The sequence below is a fragment of the Epinephelus fuscoguttatus genome, linkage group LG22 (assembly GCF_011397635.1).
Source record: "Epinephelus fuscoguttatus linkage group LG22, E.fuscoguttatus.final_Chr_v1".
Taxonomy (NCBI): Eukaryota; Metazoa; Chordata; class Actinopteri; order Perciformes; family Serranidae; genus Epinephelus; species Epinephelus fuscoguttatus.
The window spans coordinates 30,361,873-30,388,044 of NC_064773.1; the positions used below are offsets into that span (position 1 = coordinate 30,361,873).

The window sequence follows — 26,172 nt, forward strand, 5'->3', positions numbered from 1 at the left end:
CACCACTGACCCCAAGGAGAGAGACAGAAACACACAGCTGTTATCTTTTAGTTTGGGTTAAAAGTTATCTTTACCCTTTAGTGTTGAATAAGTCTGTGATAAGCAGAGTAAAAAGTATCAGATTATCATGCTGGTGCCAGATAAGAAAAGAGCTGGCACACTTTTGCTTTCAAAACAACATAGCATACTTTAAGACCTTTTTAAACACAAGAGATCCTCACAAAATTGAAAGGAAAAGGTCAGCATTTTGGGAAATACACTTCTTTCCAAGAGTTTGAAACAGATTGGCACCACTTTCATAACTCTTGAGTCGTAATGAAGAGCCTGTAATTTTTTGCATGTTCAGCAGCATGTCCAACTGTCTTAAAGACTCTAGGTAATGCTTGCAATTTACCAGAATGAATTAGGCTACTTAAAATAAAGCACTTTTTGAAATACACATTTAATCCACCCTGAAATTTGACTACATTTCAGATTTCTGACCATAATTTAAGACAAAATCTAGCTGGTTTGAGGCGACATTTTTGGATGAAACCTTTAACATAACTTCATACCCCTGTTTGAAACTACATTTAACTGTCATGTCTGTTCTTTACTGTTATCGATTTTTTTCTTGGCCCACGTGAACCTATAAACTTTGTACCCCATTTTGGCATTGATTCCAGGGTGAAAAGCTTTGAAGTTCTGAGCATCAACATTGTTCCACTAATGGTAGAACAATGTTTACTCTGTCCTCAAACATGATTGCTACAGCCACCGTGCGAGAACACTGCATGGTTGGTAACATTAGTCACACAAGCAAACATGCTCACATACACAGCTTTCTCTCCCACACACCAACCCCAGGAAAATACCCTTTAAATATACGTCACAGCAGTCTGTGGTCCTTGGGTGAACACTGTAAGCACTTTGGTTTTTAGTGAGTCGGCGAATATATAAAGAGTAGAGGAGGAGACATATTGGAACAAGGACTTAAAAAACACTTGGAGGCCTGATCATGAGTTGACCCTACTGCATCAGTAAGTGAAATTCTAACTGCTCAATATTTACACTTTCTCTGTATCTTCATGACACTGTAAATCTGTTGTATCAGGGTTGTTAAAAGTTCTCAGCTTAACTATTATTAACTAAGAAATTGCATTATGTTTCTCCAGCACTTGAAGTCTGGAGCCAAAATCTATTGATCTTTATTATCAGTCCATTGTCAGTAATCTTTGATTGCATCTGTTATCTTTGTACACAATCTATTTGCTATTTATTGCCCGTGATGGGTTTAAAGTCTGTGTCATAAAAAAACACCTTTCATGTGTTAAGCCTGAGTTGCTGAGAGTGTTTCATGTACACAAACATTTTACCTGAAGGATTATTTCTTTTGATGGATTTCCTGACTGTATTTCTTGGTCAAATTTGGCTTGCGTATCCTGTATTATGAGCAATTTTTGTTCGGCTAAATGTCCTTGTTGGGCATCTATATTGTATCTCTCTCAACATTTCCATCTGTCTAATCAAAGCTAACCTATCCAGTATGTGCCAGAGGAGATAACAGTATATAATAGAGTGATGCATAAGTGTTGCAGGTGTTGCTCTCAGTTCATTAAGATTTACTATGATGCATTTTAGAGGGTACCAGTGCAAATAAGAAAAAGTGAAAGAGTTCATAACATATGGTTAGCATGCCGTTATTATGCAGCTTGCATTTCATTAAAAAAAAAAAACATACTTTTTATGAGCCGGGTGTCTATAGTTTGAGTAAAATATTGTTCTGTTGTAATGTGAGAGAGAATGCAAAAGCATTGTTTGTGTATGTAGAATACATAAGACCTTCACCACCATCATCACCAACAGACCATCCCTGGTGGTGAGATTAAAAGTGCATTTTGGTTCTCAGTATAGAGCATAAAAGTGACATAGCCAGTGGATGAGTTACATGGTAGTTTTTTAAAGAGGCACTCCAGTAATTTAGGATCGTACTTCTGTACAGTTAGGTGACTTCCAATGTACAAAATGGTTCAAACTGTTGCAGGAGATGCTAAAATATCCTGATTTTTTGTTCAAAGGTGTATTTATTTAGACTTACCCTGCTCGGTTAAAACTTGTGTTTTCAAAACTACATACTGCAGTTTGTAATGTGGGTTTTAAAAGTCTCCAAGTCCAAGCTGAGAAAACACTGATGTTCATCAGGGTTATGTTCTCAGTCTTTTGGGCTACATCCATACTTAAATGTTTTTGTTTGAAAACACACAACTACTGCTACAGTTATGCCTAGCGTCCACACTTCTCCACTATTTTGGAACCCCTAAAATGGAAACCGTTGAAAATGCTGCTTACCTTGTTTGAGTTTGAAAAAGCAGGTGTTGCATTTTAGTCTGAGCGGGCAGAAACGACTTACGGAAAAAATGACGCAGACAATCACGTTCACTTCCCGATTGGGTCTTCTCAGTCACAGCTTGTCAGGACAAAACAGTATTGCTAGGTCCACATACCTTTTGTAATTTTATCCTTTTTTGCATAGGTACTCCTTTACTATTGTCATGGGTTCCTCTGATGATGGATAATGTGCCCAACCAGTTCCACTCTTATTTTGCCATATTTGCATTGTACCGACTCCCAATATGTTTTCCTCCACCCTGCCTGTCTTATCCTCATGCTACTTTTAATAACAGTTCAACCTCGTTGTTGGTCCATGCAAAGAAATCTCTGGTCTTACTTTCCGTCATCTCCATAGTATTTTTTTTTTAATAGATTTCTAAGTTTTTAATACTTTAACAATACACAAATGACGACGATGAAAACAACATAAATCATAATAAAAGTAATAGTAATGATAATAATGTTAAGAAATTACAAGATACGTAAAGGATAACAAACTGCCAGCAAAAGGAAAGAGAGTACAATCATACAACGGTTCGTACTATGTCCATCTCTATACTACTTTCTGTAACTAAGCAACCAACCACAGAGTTGACAATATGCTTCCTGTTTACTGTATGCCTCAATGTGCATGCCTAATGTACAGCCTAATATCATGTATGGTCATTTGATATGATTATGATGTTTTCAGGTGCTAAAACACTTGTGTTTACAGAGATCATTTTTAATTTTAAAACAGAAACAGAAACCTAATGTGTAGTAGCTCTTAGAGAGCTCCTCCAGAGCCACAGATGATACCATACGACTGTCAGACATTTGTGTCTCTTTCATTTTCTCCATCTTTCCCTGTTGGGCTACAATTCCCAAAGGCCTCGATTTCATTCTAACATACAGTAGTAGCAATAGACAGATAGTGTATGTTTTTCTCAGCCTTATGTAAATAGGATGACTATCAGAGCAGAGACCCTACAGTGTTGCAATGTCAAGCAGATTACTTTCCTGACTTCACATCCCCTCTATCTGTCTCACCAAATCCTGTTCACACCAGCAGGACAGTCCAGGACACTGTGTACTGAAGCTGCACGTTGTTCTTGTTCTCTGCTTTCTTTTTTGCTTTCATTTGTAGTAAGAGTACATTCTCTCCTGACTGATAAGCAATGGATATGGCAAACATACACACAAAGAAACATATCTCATGATCAACAAATGCAAAAATTGGATTGTTACATCAGGCCAGCAAAATCCAGTGGAATCACAAGACAGAACCGAACTTTGCTTTGCGACCCACCACTTTCAGTGTGTTGCCTCTGCTGCTTAGTCAAACAAAGCTGAAGCAGTTGAAGAGGAACCGTACACTAAATTATTTTTTCCCACATAACTACATAGATTCTTGTTGGCATGTTATTTAATAGACCTTCAAGTATAAAGTGCGTAACACTAGCAAACTGAAACTCCAATTAATGCCTCTGACACAAAGCTGCTAGTTGCTTTCTTCTGCAGTAGCAGTAAACACAACACACAACCCTATGCCAAATATGACATGTTTAAGTGACCAAAACATTATAATTATCTTTCATGAACTGAATACACACTGAAATGGCGACAGCGACGGCAGCGCTCATATGATACTCTCTGAGTCTGAGGTCACACCATGGTTTCATTACCTGCATTACCTTGTCAACAGAAGGCACCTACCAGTCACTCAAAGCAGCTCGGCCCTTAATTATACATAACTTTAAGCCTTAATAACTTTTAAATGGGTGAGTTATATAGAAATTCACTCCCCTTCCAGTAGTCATGAATGGCGAAACTAGAGACCAAAACCCACACAGTGCCTCTGTGACAGGGGACAAGAGACACAAATGTGCTGCTAGAGACTGTCAAAGCTCCACTAGACACTGTGGCTGTGTCTGAAATCATTCACTTATCCCTACTCACTACATAGGGAGGTCTGTGTGGTGCACTATGTAGTGAGCTCATCTTGTAAACATGTACAACAGGTTGTAATCGAGCCGCTCTCTCTCCTCTTGTCTGTCTCTGTGTCCATCCCACACAGTCTGCTCCTTTGGCTCAACGTATTATGGGATATATTGCTTGGTTAGTGACCACTGGTTTTAGACTACTTTTCACAATACATTGTAGGATACTCTGAGTCTACTATATAGAGTGTAATAAATCCCATTATACATTTGAACAGCTCTACAAAATGGCGAGCCCACTAGTTAATGGACTTTATAGTGAGTAGTGAGTGATTTTGAACACAGCCCTAGTCACTACAGCAGAGACTCAAAGAGTCTGACAGAAGCCTCTACAGTTCTGGCTAAATCTGGACTCTGTCATGCTGTAATGCATTCCTCATAGTTTAAAAAAAAAAAAAAAAAAAAGAAAACACATAAAAAAAGAACCCCCCCAAAAAAGACGCCACTCTTTATAAAAGCAGAATATAGCTCTCACTCCAAAAATGGTTGGGGGAGGGGTTTAATAAATGGTCAGTTGCAACTTGCAAGATAATTTGCAAAGGAAAACAGGTGTGTTCTGTCATATAACCTATAATTTGATTTATTTTAATTACAGATAGTTGTGAAAAATTACAGGATAACATATTCATATTTTGTGTTTTGTGCACATTAATTTTGTTTATAGTGAATGCAATACACATGCACATGCCCGCACAGTCCATAAAGATATTGTTTCCTTCAGTCTCCTTTTTTGTCTGATCAAGGGAAATAAATGCATACCAAGTGGAAAGTGGCTGACCTTGGTCATTGATCATTATTCCAGCATTCATTTATCACTGAGCAAGGTGTGACAGAACAAAGGCTGGCCGAAACCACCTGATCATGGCCAGTCGATCAAATCACGTGGATTAATTTATTATAGTCATTTTTATGAGGTCGCATCCACAGTCAGAACTTCACACATGATAACAAATTCACAGATAAAAAAAACATGTGCATTCACAATTATGCACCATTTGGAAAGTCTCCATTTGGAAAAACTGGAGACTGGATTTTCACAAAGAGATGTATTCATGCATCTGGGGTCTCACACACATACACACACACACGCACATAAAAACACACATGCAGACATACATTTCCCATGAACCTGCCCTGAACTGTGCTTGATCCTGGGCAAACAACGGGGTCAGGCAGGCATTACTTCCACTTAATTCTGAGTAGACACTTTGATAAGACTGCCCTGAAACCAGTAAGCAGCAACCCCCCACCCCTGCATGCACCTTAGGCTCCTACAGTTTCTGCTCTTTCTTATCAGTTTGGTAGGTGTTGCCTTAAATTTGAAGAAAGACTTTCTCTTTTCCGTTAGCTCTCTGTTCTGTCAACTTTGTGGAGGGAAAACATTAAAAGGTCAGTTCAGTTTTTAAAATGATTCATCAGTTTTGACCTGCAGTGTTGTTTAATCACACACTCGATAAATAGATAGCTTTTTGGAATGATACTCTTGCATTCAGCAATTATTTGCTTCAAACAATCTCGGTTCCTGCAGACTATTTTTACCCTTGACGTGCACTGCAGAGTGCTGCAGCCAACCTTTAGCGGTGTTTCCCATCCTGAAAAGCTACTTGATTTCCACTTCATAACAATGACCTGCCCTGTCCTGTCCTGTCTGCCCTGTCCACATCCTCCCTATCCTGCACATCGGTACAATATCTTCCAAATGCTCTTTGGGGGCGGAAAGTCTCCACTGAAAGTTGTGGGTTGAAGATATCAGTAAGAACAATGGTCAAGGATAAGGCAGGAGTCCAGCGGTGGTGCGAAACAGGGACTTCATCATAATTGCTGTTAATAATTACAGTTGTGATAAGCGTCAGAGGTGGCATTTATTGATGGCAGAGTCGTCTGAGGTCCCAGTTGATCTCCAAGGGCGGGAGGTGGAAGAAGGAAGAGTGGAGAGCTTGGATTTGAGACAGTTAAGGACACTGTCAGGTATGTGGGACAAGCTGCTAAACTTTTCATGAGGATATAAATGTTACCGGAACAAGGAAATGTTCCTTTTTTTGAGCTTTTGGGTGTGAAGTCTTTGAAATCAGATGATCTTCATGAGCAGCTGGAATTCCAGAGGTGCTGATGTATTTTGGGTTTGAGTTGATCTCAGAAAAGTTAGGAACACATTTCAGTGGTAAAATTTAAACCAAGCCTCTCTGGTGTTTTTGTTTAGAGCTCAAAGAGCCTGACAAATCCCCCCTGGCCCAGCACAGTGCAGGTACTGACCTGGCTCTTGTGCACTGCCTTTATTTGACAGTCTGGACCTTTGTTGTTTGCTGTTAATACTATTTGATGAGTGATGTTCAAAGACAAGACAGGACCCTCTTCCTTACCTAATGTGATTAATGAATCTCAGAGACACATAGAGAGGAAGCAGCAGTCCTCCAGGCAGCAGAGGCGAGATGATACGACCAGGAGCTCAGCAGTATGTGGTGGCCAGGCCGCTGTACTCAGAAGACTCCTTTGCAGAGGACCATGAGAAGGTGTACAGGCACCGCAAGACCATAATGGACCACATCAAGCAGTACTTCACGTAAGGAGCATGCAGTGCCTTTGGTTTTTGTTTACCGTGTAATTTTTCACTTCACCACTGTATGATTAACCTTTTAAGCCTGTCCTTTATATAGGTTAAGATGATCAACTTAAAGGGGAGAGTGGGAGAAATTGAGCTTTTTCTTGTTCCTTGAGTCATACTTCTCAAACTATACTTACACTTCCAGTACTACATATAGAGAAACCATCCAGTTTTTGCACAGTATCAAAGCTTACGTTTTGGCTCGGTTTTTACCATTTAATTTTAGGTGAAATTATGATGGTTGATGTAAGATTTTGTAAAGTTAAGTTTTTTGTTCTTGCTCTGCTCACTTTAGTATTAAAATAACACCGCTGCACAATGCATAAGGTCCAGTCCTGTATATAACACATAAAACACATCTTTCTGTTTGTAGAAAATGAAATAACCAAATAAATGCTGTTAATAATTTGTACTCACTTTATTTATGACTTTTCGTCCTCAGACATTCATCTGACAAAATTAATATAAAAAAGAATGCAAAAAAAATTGATCCAACATACTTGTCTCTAAGAATTATCATTGCATAAGAACTTAACGTAGAGATTATTGTCTTGACAGAGGTTGTCTATTAATGTTCAGCAGGATTTCATATGCTTAACAAATTCTTGTCTAAAATAAATGCTAATTTATTTTTGTCATAGTAGCAGAAAATTTAAAAAGCGGCTCATTTGACCACGCTCGTCCCTACTAAGTGATGCTCAGTTTCTCTTCTTGCTTTCCTGCCTTCACACTCATCAATATTTAGCTTTAGCTATTTTTCCACTTATATAGTCATTGGCACAGTGTGATGGACGTTTTCCCTTTTACCCTGTTTTTGACTGATGTGTAGATGGACTGATATAAGGAATTCTTACAAAGTTTAATTACAGTGCAGTTAATTGGTTTAGATCTTGAGTCTTTTTTCATCAAATGAACGTACCTAAGAGACAGTGAGTATTCAACCCTACATTTATCTATTTAACCTTGTGTGTGCTGTTGTGCATTTTGCAGATGTGATGCCAAACGAGCTAAGAATGCAGCTCTCTCTCTCCTGCCGGTCATTGGCTGGATGAAAATGTATAGAATCAAAGAGTGGCTGCTAAGTGACATTGTGTCTGGTCTCAGCACCGGGCTGGTAGCTGTCCTGCAAGGTAAAAGTTTACAACTGCAAGTGTTTTGCTTTAAACTGAGTGTAAGGTAGAGATTTAATTCCTTCTTTAAACCAAAGTTGCAGCCTCAATGCAATGAAATATGTCTTCATGTCACTAGTAAATATGGGGTACCAATTGACATTAGACAATACCAAACAAATATTAGTCACATTCTAACATAATCTAGATGTGCCTCAGCACTATTACAGTGTCTAAAACTCCCAATTATTGGCACAATGGCAGCTGGCAACATTATCTGACTGCAGCTGTCCCCTGGCCCACAGAAGGAATGCAATATCAGTTATCATCCCAGATTGGGAGAAAAGAGGGGAAAATAACAGATTTCAACAGAAAAATGCTGCTGAAAACACACTCCGACCGATGACAGTAAAATGAAGATTAAACATTTATAGTTATCAGTGGCCTCATTCCCACTGCATGACCTCATCAAAGGGAGGAGACAAATGCATCTTCAATCACACAGTATTGGTATCAGTAGAAAAAAAATGTGTGTGAACATTCCCCGAGGGGAAGATCTTTAGACTCTTGCTACTGATTTACCTGAAGAGTTCCTACATTATTGTTGTACAGTTCATTTGTTGTAACAGAAAGAGAATTTTTGTACTTCTCCTCAAAGCCACCCAAAAGATTAGGTGGAAGTCCTTAGATTGTATAATACAGTCTTTGAAATTGTTGTTTTGGCTTCAGCTTAACTGTATCATTAAGTCTTGTGTCTAATCTGATAATATATGATAACATTAGCCTCCTGTCTGAGTTGTTTAGAGTGATAATACGGCTATCTTTAACAGCAGGTCTGGGTTATATAAACAAGCCCTGAGGTGGTATTTTTGCATATTATATACACATTTTTGTCCTGTATAAATTAAGATTTTTGTTTTTGTAGCTCTCATTGTGGGTTAGTTTTAATTCAGGTTAAGTTTATTTAGCATGCATCAAGCTACTAGTTATTTAAAGAGCAATTCATTTCATTTGCTTTATTATATTTACAGAATGTAGCAATCCTAATGAAAAAATACATTATGAATTCCTTTATAAATGTACTATATATGTCTTTTTTCACATCATCAAACCTATATTTCAAATGATCTCTTTTTTTACTACGCACATAAACACCATTTCAAAAAAACTGCAAACATCATACTTACTTTAAGAGTTGAGATATTTAAAAGAAATCATCTGTTTATTTCAATTTCATGCCAGGTTTAAAGGTACTTTAACTTAAACTATAGTGGGTGAGGGACATGGTAGCTATGCAACACGTCCCTTCAAACAACAGATAGAGAATCAGAATCAGCGGTGGAGCGGATGTGGTTCATTATAGTCACTCAGATGAGAAGCATAGTGAATTATAGAAGTAGAAATAAGAAGTATACATTACAAAGTTTGTAAAAAATAAAATATGTGCAACAATGCCATCATGATGTTAGTATTTAAAATAAAAAATATGTATATTGTGCTGAGTATGTAAAGTGTGTAAATTTTTTTTAAAATATGTGCCTTATGCTACAATATAATGTATTAAACTAGTACGTAAAGTTAGAAATATGAAAAAATTGTATACATGCTACAATGTACAATACAATATATACATAAGTAGGAATAAGAATAGGAATAGCAAATATATATAATATGTGCAACATGTTAAATATAAATTCAGGAGTGAATACTTACTTTTTTAAATAAAAAATAAAATAAACTTCAAGTTATAATGGGAGCAAAAAAAATGTATTTATAAAAAACAGAATAAACTTAGGACACCAAAACTACTCAAGTTAAGTACATAATATAATTCAGCTTACATACATAGGGTAAAATGTGTCAACATTGACTTTAGGTTTCACAATGCCCAGGGGTACCAATAGTGGTCTCCTGGGACAAAGTCCTGTTTTTGTTTGACTCATTCATCCACACAGACCTTCTCCCTGCGGGAATTTTGTTGCTCTTCACGCTATGTCACCTGACTTCCTCTTTTGCTCCTGTCATAATTACTATGGCTGCATAGAGTGTCATAGTTCAAAGCGTAGGGCCACTGACCAGAATGCCATATTTGACAAGTCAAGTGAGAACACCCTGGACTATAGCTGATAGCAACTATCTGATCACAAAATTGTTAAGTATAAAATGCAGTGTACCTTATCAGAGAAGTGAAGTAGAGGAAACAAGATAAACTGCTGTAAATGTGTATAATATGTGCACATTTTTGTGTGTCAGGTCTGGCCTACTGTCTACTGGCCTCTTTGCCACCCTGGTACGGACTCTTCTCTGCCTTCTTCCCTGTTGTCATGTATTTTTTCCTGGGCACCTCTAGACACATCTCAGTAGGTAAGGTTACTACTTGTGTGTATCCCCGTCCCTAACTGCTCTCAAACAGCTACAACTACATCCTCTCACTCTCTTTCTCTTTGCAGGTCCGTTCCCAGTCTTGTGTCTAATGATCGGTTCAGTGGTCACTAGGTTGGTCCCCGACGAGGGTCCGCCTGCCAACATCACAGGGTTTGAAGGCCTGACGAAAGATGAGCAGAGAGTGTTGGTGGCTTCGTCTGTGTCCTTCCTTGCCGGCATCATGCAGGTGAAACACACTCACCACAACCACACCGATTATCTCCTCAACAGCTAAATCAACAGTGTGCGGCCAAATAACTTTTATCTTGTCAACACAGTAATTAGTCACTGTATATGACATTCAGAGCATTAATACTGCAGGAAACAACTGTTTGCTGTGTAAATATTTGGTGGCGTAATGGTGTTCTGAGTAGAGAATGAAGTTACACTAACTGTGTATTGTAATTTGAGCTGTTCTGTGGTTTGTTGTGGTAGCCGTGCCAGCAACACGTGCATGTTATTCTATGTGAGTCCCTGAGTTTGTCCAACTGGCTAGCTGATCGCTGCCTCTCTGCACTGTGCTCACACGGAGGTTACCTCTGATAATGCCATTCTGACCCATGACCGTTCCAACACTATTACCTCTGTCAACACTGCTGCTGTTGTTAGCACTATTTATGCAGTTAGCACCGCTAGCTGCAAGTCTCCATGTTTAAAACTGTGTGCAGACAACCCCTCCAAAAACTCTGAATTCTAGAGCCTATTTACACGTAATGATAACATGCGTTTTGGTGATACAAACACAAGTGGACAGCCGAAGCACATTGCCGTTCACACCTATGTCTATCATGCGTCTCAAGCTGACCACTTGCATTCAGCCTTTATTAATGCCTATGTCACTTATGCTCGAGGGTCAGAGGCCCCAGCACACAGTTATTACATCCACACTCTTGCTAGGTGCTCGCTAGCATGCTTTCTAGTCACGTCAGTGGTTGTGTCAGTACAGCTGGAGGTATTGCTGTCAGCAGAATTCAGCCAGTCTTCTTCTATAGGGCATAACAATAGACAGTCCCACAACACTTTGTTCAACTCATCGTAAAATGGGCAAGTTGTAATGATGTCCTGCATTGATGGTGTACTCGTTGTAAGGTGTGCATCAGGATGCGTTAGTATTTACACTACAAAAGTCATGTGGTCAAATGCATCCCAGACCATCTCGGAAGGTGGTTTGAGTGATCAGATCACAATGCATTTCAGTGGTCGTTTACACCAGTGTTTAGCGTTGTCCACTAGTGATTGGATCACCAAAGACGCATGTTAATACCTGGTAAAAACAGATATGTTCCGAATGTTGCTTACAGCTCCCTTAAAGTATTCTTGTGTACAAAATATGATATTGTAATCATCATCTTTAGTGTATCTTAGTCTGAATGTCCTCCAGATCTAGACGTAGTGTTCTGTTGCAGACCCTGACCTCTCTGCACAAGGAGGGAAAATATAGCTGGGTTTCATAACCACCACCACATCATCTTGACCTATCCGTCTCTTCCAGCTTGCCATGGGGGTTATGCAGGTGGGCTTTGTTGTCATGTACCTGTCAGACACTCTGGTGTCCGGCTTCACCACTGCAGCTGCTGTCCACATTCTGGTATCCCAGCTCAAGTTTGTGCTCGGGTTGACTGTTCCAGGCATCAGTGGTCCACTCTCTATCATATACGTAAGTCCAGAGCAGCCTTGTTAACACACTGTTAACACAGTCAAGGAGTGTGCATCATTCATCTTTTAGACCTGACTTTTTTTGTGTGTCTTTTTCAGACACTGGAGGTGATCTTTAACAAGATCACTTCCACCAATGTGTGTGACGTGGTAATCTCCTTAGTGATCATGGTGGTGGTGTTCATTGTGAAGGAGCTAAATGACAGATTCAAATCCAAGCTGCCGGTGCCTATCCCCATAGAGGTCATCATGGTGAGTAACATTGCACAACATGATGTTTATACACATTTCCATAGCCTGAGGCACTAAAGGCTTGTTAGTTTTATAAACAGTATTATATTATGCTAACTTTGGATGTGACTTTTTATGAGTGTAAAGGAGTATCATCTATAACAATCATTAATCTGATTTATGAGATCATTTATGGCACATAAATAAAAGCATTTATGTAATTCAAGGAAACAACTCACAAACTGTAAACAAGAGTTCATATTTCTCATCTTAAAACTAATGGCATGAATCAGGCCTAACAATTCCTGTCATTCCTCCTCCAGACTGTCATTGCATGTGGAGTTTCATATGCGTTTGACTTCAAGACAAAATATGGTATTGACGTTGTTGGCCCTATTCCAAAAGGGTAAGACATTTCACACTGCAGCAAAAAGCAAGGAATTTTCAATACCATCAGTGATAATTAAAATTCAAGGCCAAACACCCACGAGACAAAACACTATTCCCAGACCAGTCCCATTTTATGATTAACTGCTCGACAATCATGCCAAATGATATCAAACATGCTCTATACTTTTAGGTGCAACACAGTTTAAATGTCATCAGAAATTAAAGTTGGAAAAAGTAAGGTTATTGTGATGACATAAGATCAAAGTCAGATTTTAACAGGAAACATTGTCTCCAACATTGTCCTTAGTGTGCTGGCAGTGAGCAACATGATTAACAATGCTTACATAGAATCAGATTTATCTACTTCCTTGAATTGAACTATGGACAGGACTGATAACATTTTTATAAACAACATTTCCTTCAGTTGGCTCGCTCAAATCACACATAAAATATTTTTTTATCACTTATCCTTAATGTTAGCTACACAATTAACTTCATCTGCTATGGTAGCTGAGATCTGCTGAGATAGAAATATAAGAGATAGAAATTGATCAGTCACAACATCAAAAGCATTATTCTGCTGGCATTCCTGGCATTCATGTGGAGGTAACTTGAAATGCAACACCCACCCAAACACCGTTGCAGACCAAGTACACTTCCACAGCAGGACAATGCACCATGCCATACTGCAAAGACTGTTCAGGAATGGCCAGATGAACGTTCCAAAGAGCTTGTAACAAAGAACTTCCCAATACGATTGAGCATCTATGCGAGATGCCGATAATCCTGAGGTCCTGTGTCCATGGTTTAACAGGCAAGAGCCAAGTCCAATCCAAGGTGGGGCCTCCTTGGGTGTCCTGTTTTGTCTGGCACCAGGGTGTTGGCAGCAGATCCTTTGAATCCTGTGCATAGCTAGGCCTCCATGGATCGGCCTTGCTCCGGCATGTCCCATGGATGCTCAGTAGGATTTGGATCTGGGAAATTTGAAGGCAAGGTTGACACCTTAAGCTCTTTGCCATGTGCCTTGAGCCATTCCTGAGCATTTTTTGTGGTGGCACTGCCATAAGGGGGCACTGCCATCAGAGAACGTTGCCAGTGCCAGTGCCAGGAGGAGGTGTACTTGGTCTGCAAGCTGTTTGGGTGGGTGGTGCAGGTCAAGTAGAATCCACATGAATGCCAGGACCCAAGATTTCCCAGCAGATCAATACATTGTGACGAGATGATCAACATTATTCACTTCACCTGGTTTTAATGTTGTGGCTGATTGGTGTATATCTTCAAGATTGATATATATAGTACAATTGAGATAAACAGAATTTTGTTAGTGGTACTCAGAGCTTTGAAAAAATAAAGACATTTGGAAAACTTGATGACTTACAATAAACTATTGCAAGTAACAGGACAGTGTGCGGGAATTTTCTTTCCTTGGTGTTCAGATTTTAAAACATATTGTCATTCTGAACACCATAAATGGCATTCTATTCATCTTCATTTTATCAGGGCATGGGCATACATGTCTGACAGATACTGTATCTCAAAACCTGGACAAATAAAAACAAATCTAACTACTTGAAGTTGATTACTATCTTTCTAAGCTTCCCAGTTCTCTACTGTTTTTACTGTAAAGACGACATGAATAAATCTCTCTCAAACAGCTGTAACCTTTGTTGGGGTTAAAGCAACTGGTTCAGTAGTTAAAAGTTTATAGATTTAAAAGCACATGGCACATGGTGTCTTGGTCTCTCACTCTGTCAGAACAGACTAATTCATGGACCATGATAGAGTGTAAAGACAATGAAGCTGTAATAAAAAAAAAAAAAAAAAAAGCAATATCCATGTATCTGTACGGTTACATCCATCAGCACTGGTGTAACACGTGTAGATAGTGTTTTATTATCTCTGTGAGTTCATCTTTAATGGCCATCTGTCAGTGAAAAAAAAGTGTCATTAACTAAATACAGTTATTCACACTGTCATACACTCTATGCACGCTGGAGTAAATCTTTAACGCTCGCAACATGTTTTTTTTGCCATGAACTTGATGACCCATAACCACAATGACGTTTTCTACGGTATAATTCAAACTAAGGTGTCTATGTTTAATATTATTTCAACACAATCCACCCTCAGGTACGAGGCTCCCATCCCCCCCAATCTGCATATCTTCCAGGAGACAGCAGTGGAAGCATTTCCCATGGCCATAGTGGGTTTCGCTGTTGCCTTTTCTGTGGCAAAAGTCTATTCTGTAAAACATGATTACACCATCGATGGAAACCAGGTATGTAATAATGCGAAAATGGACCGCATGCAAAGTAAAAGCTGCATGTCTTATCAGGATTTTGATAACAAGACGTGTTTTCTGTAGGAGCTGATAGCTTTTGGAGTCAGCAACATCTTTGGAGCTTCCTTCAAGTCTTTTGCTGCGAGTACAGCTCTTTCCAGGAGTGCAGTGCAGGAGAGCACAGGTGGCAAGACTCAGGTAATATAATATCTCATGCTTTCTTATTCCTTAATTATAACCTTAATTCTAACCATTGAAATGCTGTATTCCAATCTGAGACAAAATCAGCTGAGTTACCGATGAGTTTAAGCTGCAGTGAACATAGACCCAATTGTAATCTTGAGACCAGATTACAGACATTCATGTCAAGTCACAGTAAGGGATCAATAAAAACTCTAACCAACACTGACCTCCAGTGATTGAGCGTGAGAGAGTATGATATTCCTCTACTGATATTTATCAGATAAATGAAAAATAAAGCAGTGGCATTTCAAATTAACTAGAACACACTCAGATTTCGAGACACAAATTCAGACCAACATGTCTTGGACTTTTTTCATTTTTCTGCTGTGGTTTACAGTTTTCAATCACCTAAACTTCACATAAGCCCCTTTAAGATGTGGCACCAAGGGAGCATTCCTCATCTCTGTAGCTGAACATACCTGTTCTGTCCTTTTTAGGTTGCTGGATTACTGTCAGCTATCATAGTGATGATCGTCACATTGGCCATTGGATTTCTCCTAGAGCCGCTCCCGAAGGTAAACCTCAGATCTCCCTCAGACACTACCAACACACTAGTGAAGTCTTCAGAGTGTGGACCGGCTGAAATCTGACCTCTGATTAATTATTTTACCAGTCTGTGCTGGGTGCTGTGGTCATCGTCAACCTGAAGGGTATGCTGATGCAGTTTAGAGAAATCCCATACCTGTGGAGGAGGGACAAACCAGACTGTGTAAGTTCCTACACACAGAGTAATCACAAAGACAGTTTTTAAACCAAACATCTCTGCATTTGAAGATTTATTAGGCTCATTTTGTGCTACCTAGAAGAAGATACATATACATACAAGAGACATATTGCCCCCTTTTAAAAACTCCTGTGTTTCTTACCAATGTGTGTGTCCAGGTGGTGTGGATAGGTACCTGTATTGCAGCCATCTTGCTGGGGCTGGATCTCGGATTGGCTGCAGGTCTCGGTGTGGAGCTTATCAGTGTTGTCCTCAGGACTCAGTTGTAAGTATCTGGCCACTAACTCTTTACTTTTTCCTCAAACAAAACTTAATAGCTATCATATTTTTTTGTCTTAGCTTGTAATTTTCTTTCAAGTCTTGGCAGCATGCAGTTTCCTGTTTGATAATGGAAAGTCTGAACTGTTTCCTGAACTACTTAAGTCTGTAGTGCTCTGGGGAGGGCAACATTGGTCAGCCCACCACTTGGGTTCAGATTGAAAAATCTTATCAACTGTTAGTAGGATTGCAATCACATTCACAGATGCTATATGCCAAAGATTTCAGTGTTGATTTATCCTCTAGCACCCCCATGAGGTTCACATTTGGCACTTGGAGTGAAACATCTTCAACAACAGTTGGATGGATTGTAATGAAATTTCTTATACACATTCATGTCCCTCTTAGAATGAACTGTAATCACTTTGTTGAATGCTTAACTTTTCATTTCATGCCATCGTCAAGTGAATTGATCTATCTAGTACTTTGGTTTTCGACCAAATACCTGCAAAACTAATGACATTCTCATCAAGATGGTGAATGTAGTCAATATTAGGCCACTTGCAAAGCATTTGCCTGTTAGCACTGTCATTGTAAGTGTGTTAGCATTTGGCTCAAAGTTCTGCTGTGCCCAAGCCAAGTCTCACATACCTGCTAGCATAGCTGTAGAATCCCTGTCTCATTATTGCTCAGTACCAAATTGAGTTTTTATATCTTTTTTTTCTTCAGTCCTCGCTGCAGTGTGCTGGCCAACATCAAAGGAACTGATATCTACAAAGACAGAAAAGACTACATTGACGTAAGTTGTCTTCTGTTACTAAGGTTAAAGGAATAGTTTGACATTTTAAAGGGGACCTACTATGCTTTTCCTCATTATATATAATGTTACAATGTTGGATGCTGATATTAAACGTGGCCAGAGTTTCAAATAATGAGGTAAATGTATGTACTGTAGAAGTAATCCCTGTGAGCAAAAACCTCAGGCTTTAGACCGTTGTGAACACTGTTTCCAACTTTTTTTTCTACTTTGACTACAAGTTGACATCATCTCATGACAGATTTCTGCTCCAAGAGTGCTACTGCCAAGTGTTGACATTACATACTCAGTACGTTTACATGCACAGTTTAATTCCACTTTTAATCGGAATGAAAGGCCATTCCGATTAAAAGTGGTCATGTAAACGGTCATTCCGATTGAAAATTAAATCCGATTAAAGGGGGTGGTTTAATCCGTTCGTCATTCCGAATGAAAGAATTTTGTGTGCATGTATACACTCATTCCTCTTTAAATTCATTCCGGTCTTTCTGCGCATGCTCGTTTCCTTGCCCTTCTGGCGCGATGACGTATATAGCACGCATAGCAACGGGCTGCATAGCAACAGGCTGAGATAGAGCAGTTGGACTTGTTGCACTCACTGGTTTCCATTTGCCACAGCACGGTCTTGTCTCCCTTCTTTGACCTTCTACCTCCCTTCTCCTGCTCAACAGATGAAGCATTAGCAGAACAAAGTTGTTGTCATACTGCTGCTTCAAGAATATAAGCAAAACACGCCCGAAAAAGGCACTAAGAACGGCATCGTCAAACATCTTGTTATCCGGAGCGAGGACTACAGTGTTTTCTTCCGGTAAACATAAACACGTAACATCTGCCCCGCCCCCTATCCAATCAGAAACCTTCCCTGACCCAAACCTTGCGCAGACCTGAATAAAGGCGATAAGTAGCTACATGCTGATTTCTTCCTGTCATGTAAACCTCACTGAGGCAGGAATGGTAATTAGCTTTAATGCACACATCAATATACAACAGTTCTGGGGTCTTTGGGTTTAGCTTGCTTGTAGTCTCTGTGGTGAGTGAGTGAGACGAGAGTGGGAAGCCAATACTTGAGAGCAGTCTGAGAGCTGGAGACTATACTGTGAGTGCAGGTGGGTTTCTCGTAAGGCTGGTAGTGGAGTGAAGACAAAAGTAGCGGGCCAAACGAGGAGATCTGAGGGAAGCAGGACTGGTGTAGCACCATGCAGCCACTGAGCCAAGCAGACAAGAACCAGGAAGGGAGCAGGCAGGACTCAGAGTCTGAGACAGAGGACTGAGGTGATTAGCAGGGCAGAGGCAACGGAGGCAGGTCAGGAACAAGCAGGGTCATTACAGGGAATCAAGCCAAGAGTGAATGCTGGAACGTCTTGCATGAAGTCAAAGAACAGTCTGGCACTAAAGGGAAGGCAGCAGCTGCTTATATGTTGAGAGTGCTGATGAGAAGCAGCTGTGTGCACAGGTGAGTAGAGTTGACTTGATTGGGGGGTGTGGCTGGCAGGCAGGGTGCAGGTGAATGAAAATTTACTAGGAGCAGGTGAGGGAAAGAATCAGATTGTGACACTACCTGATTTTAGATCATATTCCTGCTGGAAAATGTCCTGTTATTAAGATTTTGGTTTTGAAGCTTTTATTGGTGATTTCTCGACAGAAAAAATACTCACCGGTCTCTTATACAGTAATTTCCTGCTGCTACATGTAGCTACATGCTAACATCATGGAAACATTGTTTGCCAATTTTGCTAATTTCTCTCCAAAATTGGATTATTTTCCTGATGGAACAGCAGCTGGTTTGGAAGCTTTTATTGATGGTAGAAAGTGCCGCTACACTTCTTAACAGTCATTCCTCAACTGCAGTGATGGCGCAGAAATGCCGACATACCAAAGACCAGGAAATGATGACAAATTGGAGCAAACTGGGCTTTTGCAGGAGAGGGTCATAAACAGACAGGCGCTAAAACGGAGTGTCTCAGACAAAGGGTGAATACAGATGTTTCAGCACAGACAATATGAGAAAAATAAAGTGTTATTTTTAACATTAAAGCATGTAAACATATTTGAATAAAAACCCCAAATACACATATGAACCTGAAAAGGAGCATAATAAGTCCTCTTTAACACACTTATTTGCTTACAGAAACATATCTATTATACTTATATCTTATTATTTGATTTATTTAAAATTAATAAAATAAGCAGGAGGAGGGATGTTATAAAAATGTCTTTGCTGACAGTTTCATTCATAGAATCATTCCTGTTTCCTCCTCCTTCTCTGCTTTATGTTCATCTTACTTTTAAAAGAGAATACTTTGTTGGAATTTTGGTAATTTGAGTTTAAAGATAATGACTCTCTTCAGATATATGAGCCAGATGGAGTGAAGATCTTCAGGATACCATCACCCATTTTCTTTGCCAACATTGAGTTCTTCAGGGGCAAGCTGGTGGAAGCTGTAAGTACAACACTGACATCAGATTGTTTTTTGTTTTGTTCTCAAAAATGTTTTCAATTCAAAAATAATAAATCATATCTAAACACCGAAATTTAGCTAATTTAGTTTGTAACATCTAATTTGGTGGAAAATGCTGTAAAAAAACAAACAACCAAACCATGCTGTAAACAGACGGATTGAAAAATTTAACAGCTCTTATCTTTGACCTGATTGTCTAAAACTTGTGACACACTTCACATCAATGTCTTCTCAGATTGGATTTAACCCCTTGAGAGTATTGAGAAAGAGAAATAAAGCCCTGAGGATGATCCGTAAGCTTCTAAAGAAGGGAGACCTTCAGTGGACATCAGTAAGTAATGCCTTTGACCTGATAACAGCTTACTCCTGTTCTGGCAACACTTTCACTGTGCCATTAAAGTCTTGGTTCTCTGATTTTTACGCTGTCACTGTTGTCTTTTTCTGTTTTGATTTAAAATCTGTTCATGTCAACAGTGTAGAAATACATTTCCACACATTAAGCAATAAAAAAAGTAAATATTACCATCACTTAAATACAATTATCGAAAAATAAATCGGTTCTGTAAATGAATATAATGAAACTGAATCTTTAGTTTAAAAAAACTGGAGTGTGATGGTGTGATTTGCTCAGCAGATGGGACAAGGGTCACCTCCACTTATCTCAGATGCAAGTAAATGTGTGATCATGATAAGACCAGCTCTGTAATGTGTTGAGCAGATGAGGGTTTGTTGTGTTTGGTTTACAGCATGTCTACAACTTGTCTTACAACCTTTATAACAGGCAGGTTATAATTGCATTTTCTTGAGTATAAAAGCTGAGGCCCTGCCCTATAAAAATAAAAGACTAAGTCAGTGGTTGATTCCCCCGTGCTGCAAACCTTGTTGTTTCCACTCTTTACCTGGGGAGGTTGTAGTGTAGACACACCCACCAGTATACCTTTGACCCTACAGGGACATTATCCCTCACCAGCTTCTCATCACTCTTGAGCCAAGTTTCCATTCAAATGTTGTACAAAAAACTCACAGAAAATCAGCAAAAAAAAGCACATTAAAGCTGGGGTAGGCAGAAATCTAGAACAAACAAAGAGAAAAACAATGGTAGAATTTAAAAATACACCCTTCTCCTGCAGCTCCCCCTCCTCTATCCTAAGCTCTTCCCACCAGACAACCATGGGCCTATGCACACATTTCATCCAGTAACCCAGTGTTTCCCATACACTGATTGATAAATCTTATTTCATCACAGAGTTAGACACATTCGCTCAGACCCTGATTGACCCATTCTTGCTCTCTCTGTTCATCAGATCACAAATGAGACAGGAATTAGCTAGCTAACATTAGCCACCCCACCGTCCTGTTGCCACACTGTGATTCGAGACTCTAGCTAATGTTAGCTAATGTGAACTTGAAGCAGCAGATATGAGCCTTTAGCTCTGGTTTGCAGTTCCTGCTCTGAAATATACTTCTTCTTTGGGTGGCTTTGCAGCAACCCTTACCCAAGTTTTGCCTGCAGTACCTTTGTCACATGTAACCCTGTGATGGACTGGGAATTATATAGAATGTGCCACAGCTCTGTGTGAACAAGATGTATAAACAGTATTTTACTATCACAGAAAGGCTTCCTGAATACCTCGTGCGGACCCATCAATGAGTCAGAAGATGAGTACAACAAAGAGGAGCTGGACCTGCCGACTGACTTCAAGGACCTTCCCACCCGCATTGACTGGAACACCGAGCTTCCCGCCAACATCGTTGTTCCCAAAGTAGACCTCCACAGCCTGATCTTGGACTTTGCTGCTGTCTCCTTCCTGGACATCTCTGCTCTGAAGGGTCTCAAAACGGTGAGCTGTTCATTCACAGCAACAACAGAAGTAGTTCTTTCACCAAGGCTTATCAGTCTTTAATTATCTGTACCTTTTCTACAGATGCTGAAAGAACTGATCCGGGTTGAAGTTGAGGTCTACATTGTGGCTTGTGATCGTAAGTATGAAACTACAGTATTTAAAGTCATTGCTTTTCTTCATGTCACTTCCAACAGACACAAAAAAAACACTTGTGTGTTCAGAGATGTGTGAACTGTGTCCATGTATTGTAGAGCACTAGGTCTTCAGAGGGGGCAGTATATTCCCTAAAATGGATATAGGAATATGGGTTGACAATGATTTCTTTTTACTTTGCCCTCAGTTGAGCAATTTTTGCATAGACTTTACTAAATTATTGCCACTTACGGCAAGTCAGGTTGTCAGCTGTCACTTCTTGGGCTCCGTACAACACAAATGTGCAGCTTCAAATCCTTTCTGCCCCATTGTTACACATCCCAGCTGGCACATGACCAACCTTCAATTCTGAAATGTGATTGAAATTATGTCAGTTGTTGTTTCATCATCAAAACAACGTTGAAACAAAGTTTAATTCTGATAAGGTTAACAAAGTTCTCATTATATCAGCACTGAAATTTCAGAAAGATCTGTTTCAACGTTGAAACAATTTTAAATCAGTTTTTAAAGTTTATCAAATAACATTGAAAGATAATTGCGAAATCAATGTTGATCATCGTTCAGAATAAACACATAATTCAACAGTGATTCAATCATGGTGTATGACACTGATTCAATAAACATTAGAATGCCAGCTGGAATATTTTTTTGTGCAATTAAATATTTGGTGTGGGCATTTGCCAGAGGTGGGACCAATTCATTGCTTTGCAAGTCAAAATAAGTCTTAAGTATCTGAACTCAAGTCCAGGTCAAGTCCCAAGTCAAGACTGAAAACTCTCAAGTCAATTTGTAAGTCTTAAACTTAGTTCCAAGTCCGAAACAAGTCTCATTACACTCTTCACCAAATGTAATGTGATTTTAAAAACAGAGCAGTAATATATTAAATTTACAAAAATTCCAAATTTTTAAAATTGTGTTTACTTGTTCAAACAAGTTTGTAAATACAACTGTGACTGAACCTAATAAGAAAAAAGTAATGCTGACATTGCACTCTCATAGCATATAGCACCATGAATCCATACCAGACTTCAAATAATAGCCCAGGCTACTATTTGCTTAAATCACTAAAATCAATGGGCCTATATTTGGGACAGGCAGCTGTAATGGGACAGGTCTTTAATTCCTTCCACACAAAACTGTTGCTCTGCAAAGATGGGAAATATAATCAAATAGTTTATTTGAACCAGTATGAATGTGACTTGTATAAAAATTAGTCTTTAGATAATTATTTCAATTTTGAATCATTCATTTGATTTAGCTCCAACAGAGAGTACATAAGAAAGAGAGAGAGTTTTAGCACTTAGGATTACAGCACCCAGCATACCAACACAAAACCACTTCATCCTGTTAAAACAACATTCATAACTTGGATTAATTTCATGAAAAAAACTTTTGATTCTTTTGATCTGAGGACTCTTACAGACTAAAGGAATGTGAATAACTTAAAGAGTAATCAAGGAATGGACACATAATTTGAGGTAGCCAACAGGCTGGTTTTATACATCCAAAGAACTTCTATAAAAAAATGAACTGCTTGGCAACCAGACCAGACATCTGATTGAGACAGATGTTTATTTGTGAAAATGTGTAGCCACGGGGCAGCCCCGAGGTCTCCTCCCGGTAGGACATGCCCGAAACACCTCCCAAGGGAGGCGTCTGGAAGGCATCCTTACCAGATGCCCGAACCACCTCAACTGGCTCCTCTCGATGTGGAGGAGCAGCGACTCTACTCCGAGTCCCTCCCGGATGTCTGAGCTCCTTACCCTATCTCAAGTGCTGAGCCCAGCCACCCTGCGGAGGAAACTCATTTCGGCCGCTTGTACTCGTGATCTTGTTCTTTTGGTCACTACCCAGAGCTCGTGACTATAGGTGAAGGTTGGAACGTAGATTGACCGGTAAATCAAGAGCTTCACTTTCTGGCTAACCACAACAGAACCACAACATCACTGCTGACGCCGCCCCAATCCGCCTATCAATCTCCCGCTCCATCCTACCCTCACTCGTGAACAAGATCCCAAGATACTTAAACTCCTCCACCTGAGGCAGGACCCCCCCCCCCCCCCCCCCGACCTGGAGTGGGCAGTCCACCCTTTTCTGGCTGACGACCATGGCCTCAGACTTGGAGGTGCTGATTCTCATCCCAGCTGCTTCACACTCAGTTGCGAACCGCCCCAGCGAGAGCTGGAAGTCACTGTTCGATGGAGCTAGGAGGACCACGTCATCCACAAAAAGCAGGGACGAGATCCTCCCATCACCAAACCTGACACCCTCCACCACTCGGCTGCACCTAGAAATTCTGTCCATGAAAGTTATGAACAGAACCGGTGACAAAGGACAGCCCTGGCGGAGTCCAGCCCTCACTGAGAACAGGTCCGACTTACTGCTGGCCACGCAAACCAGACTCGCGCATCTTCGATACAGGGACTAGATGGCCCTTAGCAAGGGGCCACCAACCCCATACTCCCGGAGCACCCCCCACAGGATGCCCCTGGGGACACGGTCATAAGCCTTCTCCAAATCCACAAAACACATGTGGACTGGTTGGGCGAACTCCCATGCCCCCTCCAGCACCCTGGTGAGGGTAAAGAGCTGGTCCACAGTTCCGCGTCCGGGACGAAAACCACATTGCTCCTCCTCAATCTGAGGTTCAACTATTGACCGGACCCTCTTCTTCAGCACCCTGGAGTAGACCTTACCGGGTAGGCTGAGGAGTGTGATCCCCCTGTAGTTGGAACACACCCTCTGGTCAGTAGCCTCAAGTTACTGTTATTTGTGCAGCTTCAAATGTCGAACATAAATGGAAGTTGTTGCGTCTCCATCTGTAATTTTCAACTTTTAACATTTTGCATACTGCAATTTCTTTTTAATGAACATCGCATAGTTTTGTATGGAAACAAAATTATGTTTCATTTTTTTCCAAGTGGAGCTCACTAACATAACACAAGTTCATCATGGTTCCCTTCTGCAACTTGATTGGATGCTGTTGGATTGGTTCAAACAAAGTGGATCATCTGGGGAATTAAGTGTTGACTTGCTGGGAATGAATAGCATTAACATTGGTTGTTTCAGGAAATGAAAGAAAATTACTGGGTTTCTTGCACACTTTTTAAATAACATACTTTAAAATCTTTGGGCTTGGGGGGGATTTTGTCAGATTTTGTCAAGTCGAGTCTAAAGTCATCAAATTTGTGACTGATTCGTGACACACCTCTGGTATCTGCTTATTTGTCATTTATACTCCCCACAAGTATGTCTTTTATATACCCACCCATTTCATCAGTTATTTATTTTGTGTTTATTAGTGCTGTTAAAATGCTGTTTTGCCAAAAGTTTTAACTGGTCAAGACTTATTTATGGTAGATTCTTGTTTAACTGAAATGGTAAGCATTGACTGGTTCTGGAACAGATAATAACCCATTCTTCTTACCTGCAGCTTACATCCAGATGAAACTGCATGACTGTTGCTTCTTTGATGATGAAGTTCAGCCATCAGTGTTCTTCCTGACACTGCATGACGCCATGCTGCACATCCTCGAGAAACACCCAGACCGTACAGAAAAGAAATCTGACAATGAAAGAGTAAATATGACATATTTTTATTTGGTGAAACATGGCGTATACAATATCTGGAGGAGGCTTTAGTGCTGTGAACATGTACACAATACTTAACTCTTCATGTTGTCCTGCAGATTATAACAACAGTCACAATTCACCACCCGAGAGGCAGTGTGAGGAGCAGAGATAGACATGTACGTATGCATTTTGTGTTTATTTTTACACTTTGATCAACAGAAAAACTACAAATGCACCAGAGTTTTAACCATCTTTATTACCTGAAAGGCTCATTGTTTAAATGTGATGCTTAAAAGTTCATTTTTATCAGCTCCATTCATTTCTAAAATAAAACAGACTGAACGCATCTCCTTCTTGATCCACAGGTTCTAGATCGAGAAACCAGATTTTAACTTCTGAATGAGAAGACGTTTATTTTTGGGGAAAAAATACCTAAAAGACCAAAGACAAAAAGAGTAAATGTTGAAAGATGATGCTGTATAAAACACTGATGTAGTGAATGACGAAATACTGTTTTTGACTTTGTACATCTGACAATCTAAGTTTACATATGCAATATTTACAGTAATGTAAAAAAAATAATTTCATGGTATTGATGTTTTTTATACTGTATATACTGAATTTGTAGAAATTTTAGATGCAATATATTTTACATGTTGTGGATATATATGTTTTGATGATGATGAGAATAAATGAACTTCGAAATAATATTCTCTGTTTGGGACCAAAGCAATGTGAAAGAGACTGAATGTTCAGTGGCTGAAATATTGAAATAAATATTTCATCACTCTAAATAATGTCATTCAATGTTTCTGTGCATGTTTTTTTTTTTTTAAATTTCCTTAAACTTTACATTCTTCCTTCCCCACACTGTTAAAAACTGTCATTCTCATCCCAGCTGGCACTGGCCATCAAATAGTTGTGAGAAAGACACTGGACTCTTCAGTATGACAGACATTAAATTCTAGTTGGAATCAAAGTCAGGTTGACAATATTTTAAATTTTAAAAGATGTTAGAATTTCATATTGTTTGGACAATAACATTATGACATTTTGCAG

At 39.6% G+C, this 26,172-nt stretch overlaps 1 protein-coding gene across 3 annotated transcripts; it reads left to right on the plus strand.

Annotated features, from left to right (window-relative positions):
* Positions 1-815: 815 nt before the first annotated feature.
* On the plus strand, positions 816-25,915 carry LOC125882963 (chloride anion exchanger-like). Of its 3 annotated transcripts, XM_049567010.1 has the most exons (22): positions 5,811-6,317; positions 6,550-6,594; positions 6,733-6,909; positions 7,942-8,081; positions 10,314-10,424; positions 10,511-10,671; positions 11,977-12,141; positions 12,240-12,392; positions 12,695-12,777; positions 14,892-15,039; positions 15,127-15,240; positions 15,723-15,800; positions 15,899-15,994; positions 16,168-16,274; positions 16,997-17,066; positions 19,433-19,525; positions 19,779-19,874; positions 21,157-21,384; positions 21,469-21,523; positions 24,974-25,119; positions 25,230-25,289; positions 25,479-25,915. In XM_049567010.1, the coding sequence occupies exons 3-22, from the start codon at positions 6,779-6,781 to the stop codon at positions 25,503-25,505; spliced, it is 2,262 nt and encodes a 753-aa protein (XP_049422967.1). In that variant the 5' UTR covers positions 5,811-6,317; positions 6,550-6,594; positions 6,733-6,778; the 3' UTR covers positions 25,506-25,915. The 3 variants fall into 3 exon arrangements, with proteins under 3 accessions (XP_049422964.1, XP_049422967.1, XP_049422965.1); XM_049567007.1 differs by lacking the exons at positions 5,811-6,317; positions 6,550-6,594 and adding an exon at positions 816-1,019; XM_049567008.1 differs by lacking the exon at positions 6,550-6,594 and having other exon boundaries at positions 5,812-6,317.
* The last annotated feature ends 257 nt before the right edge of the window (positions 25,916-26,172 follow it).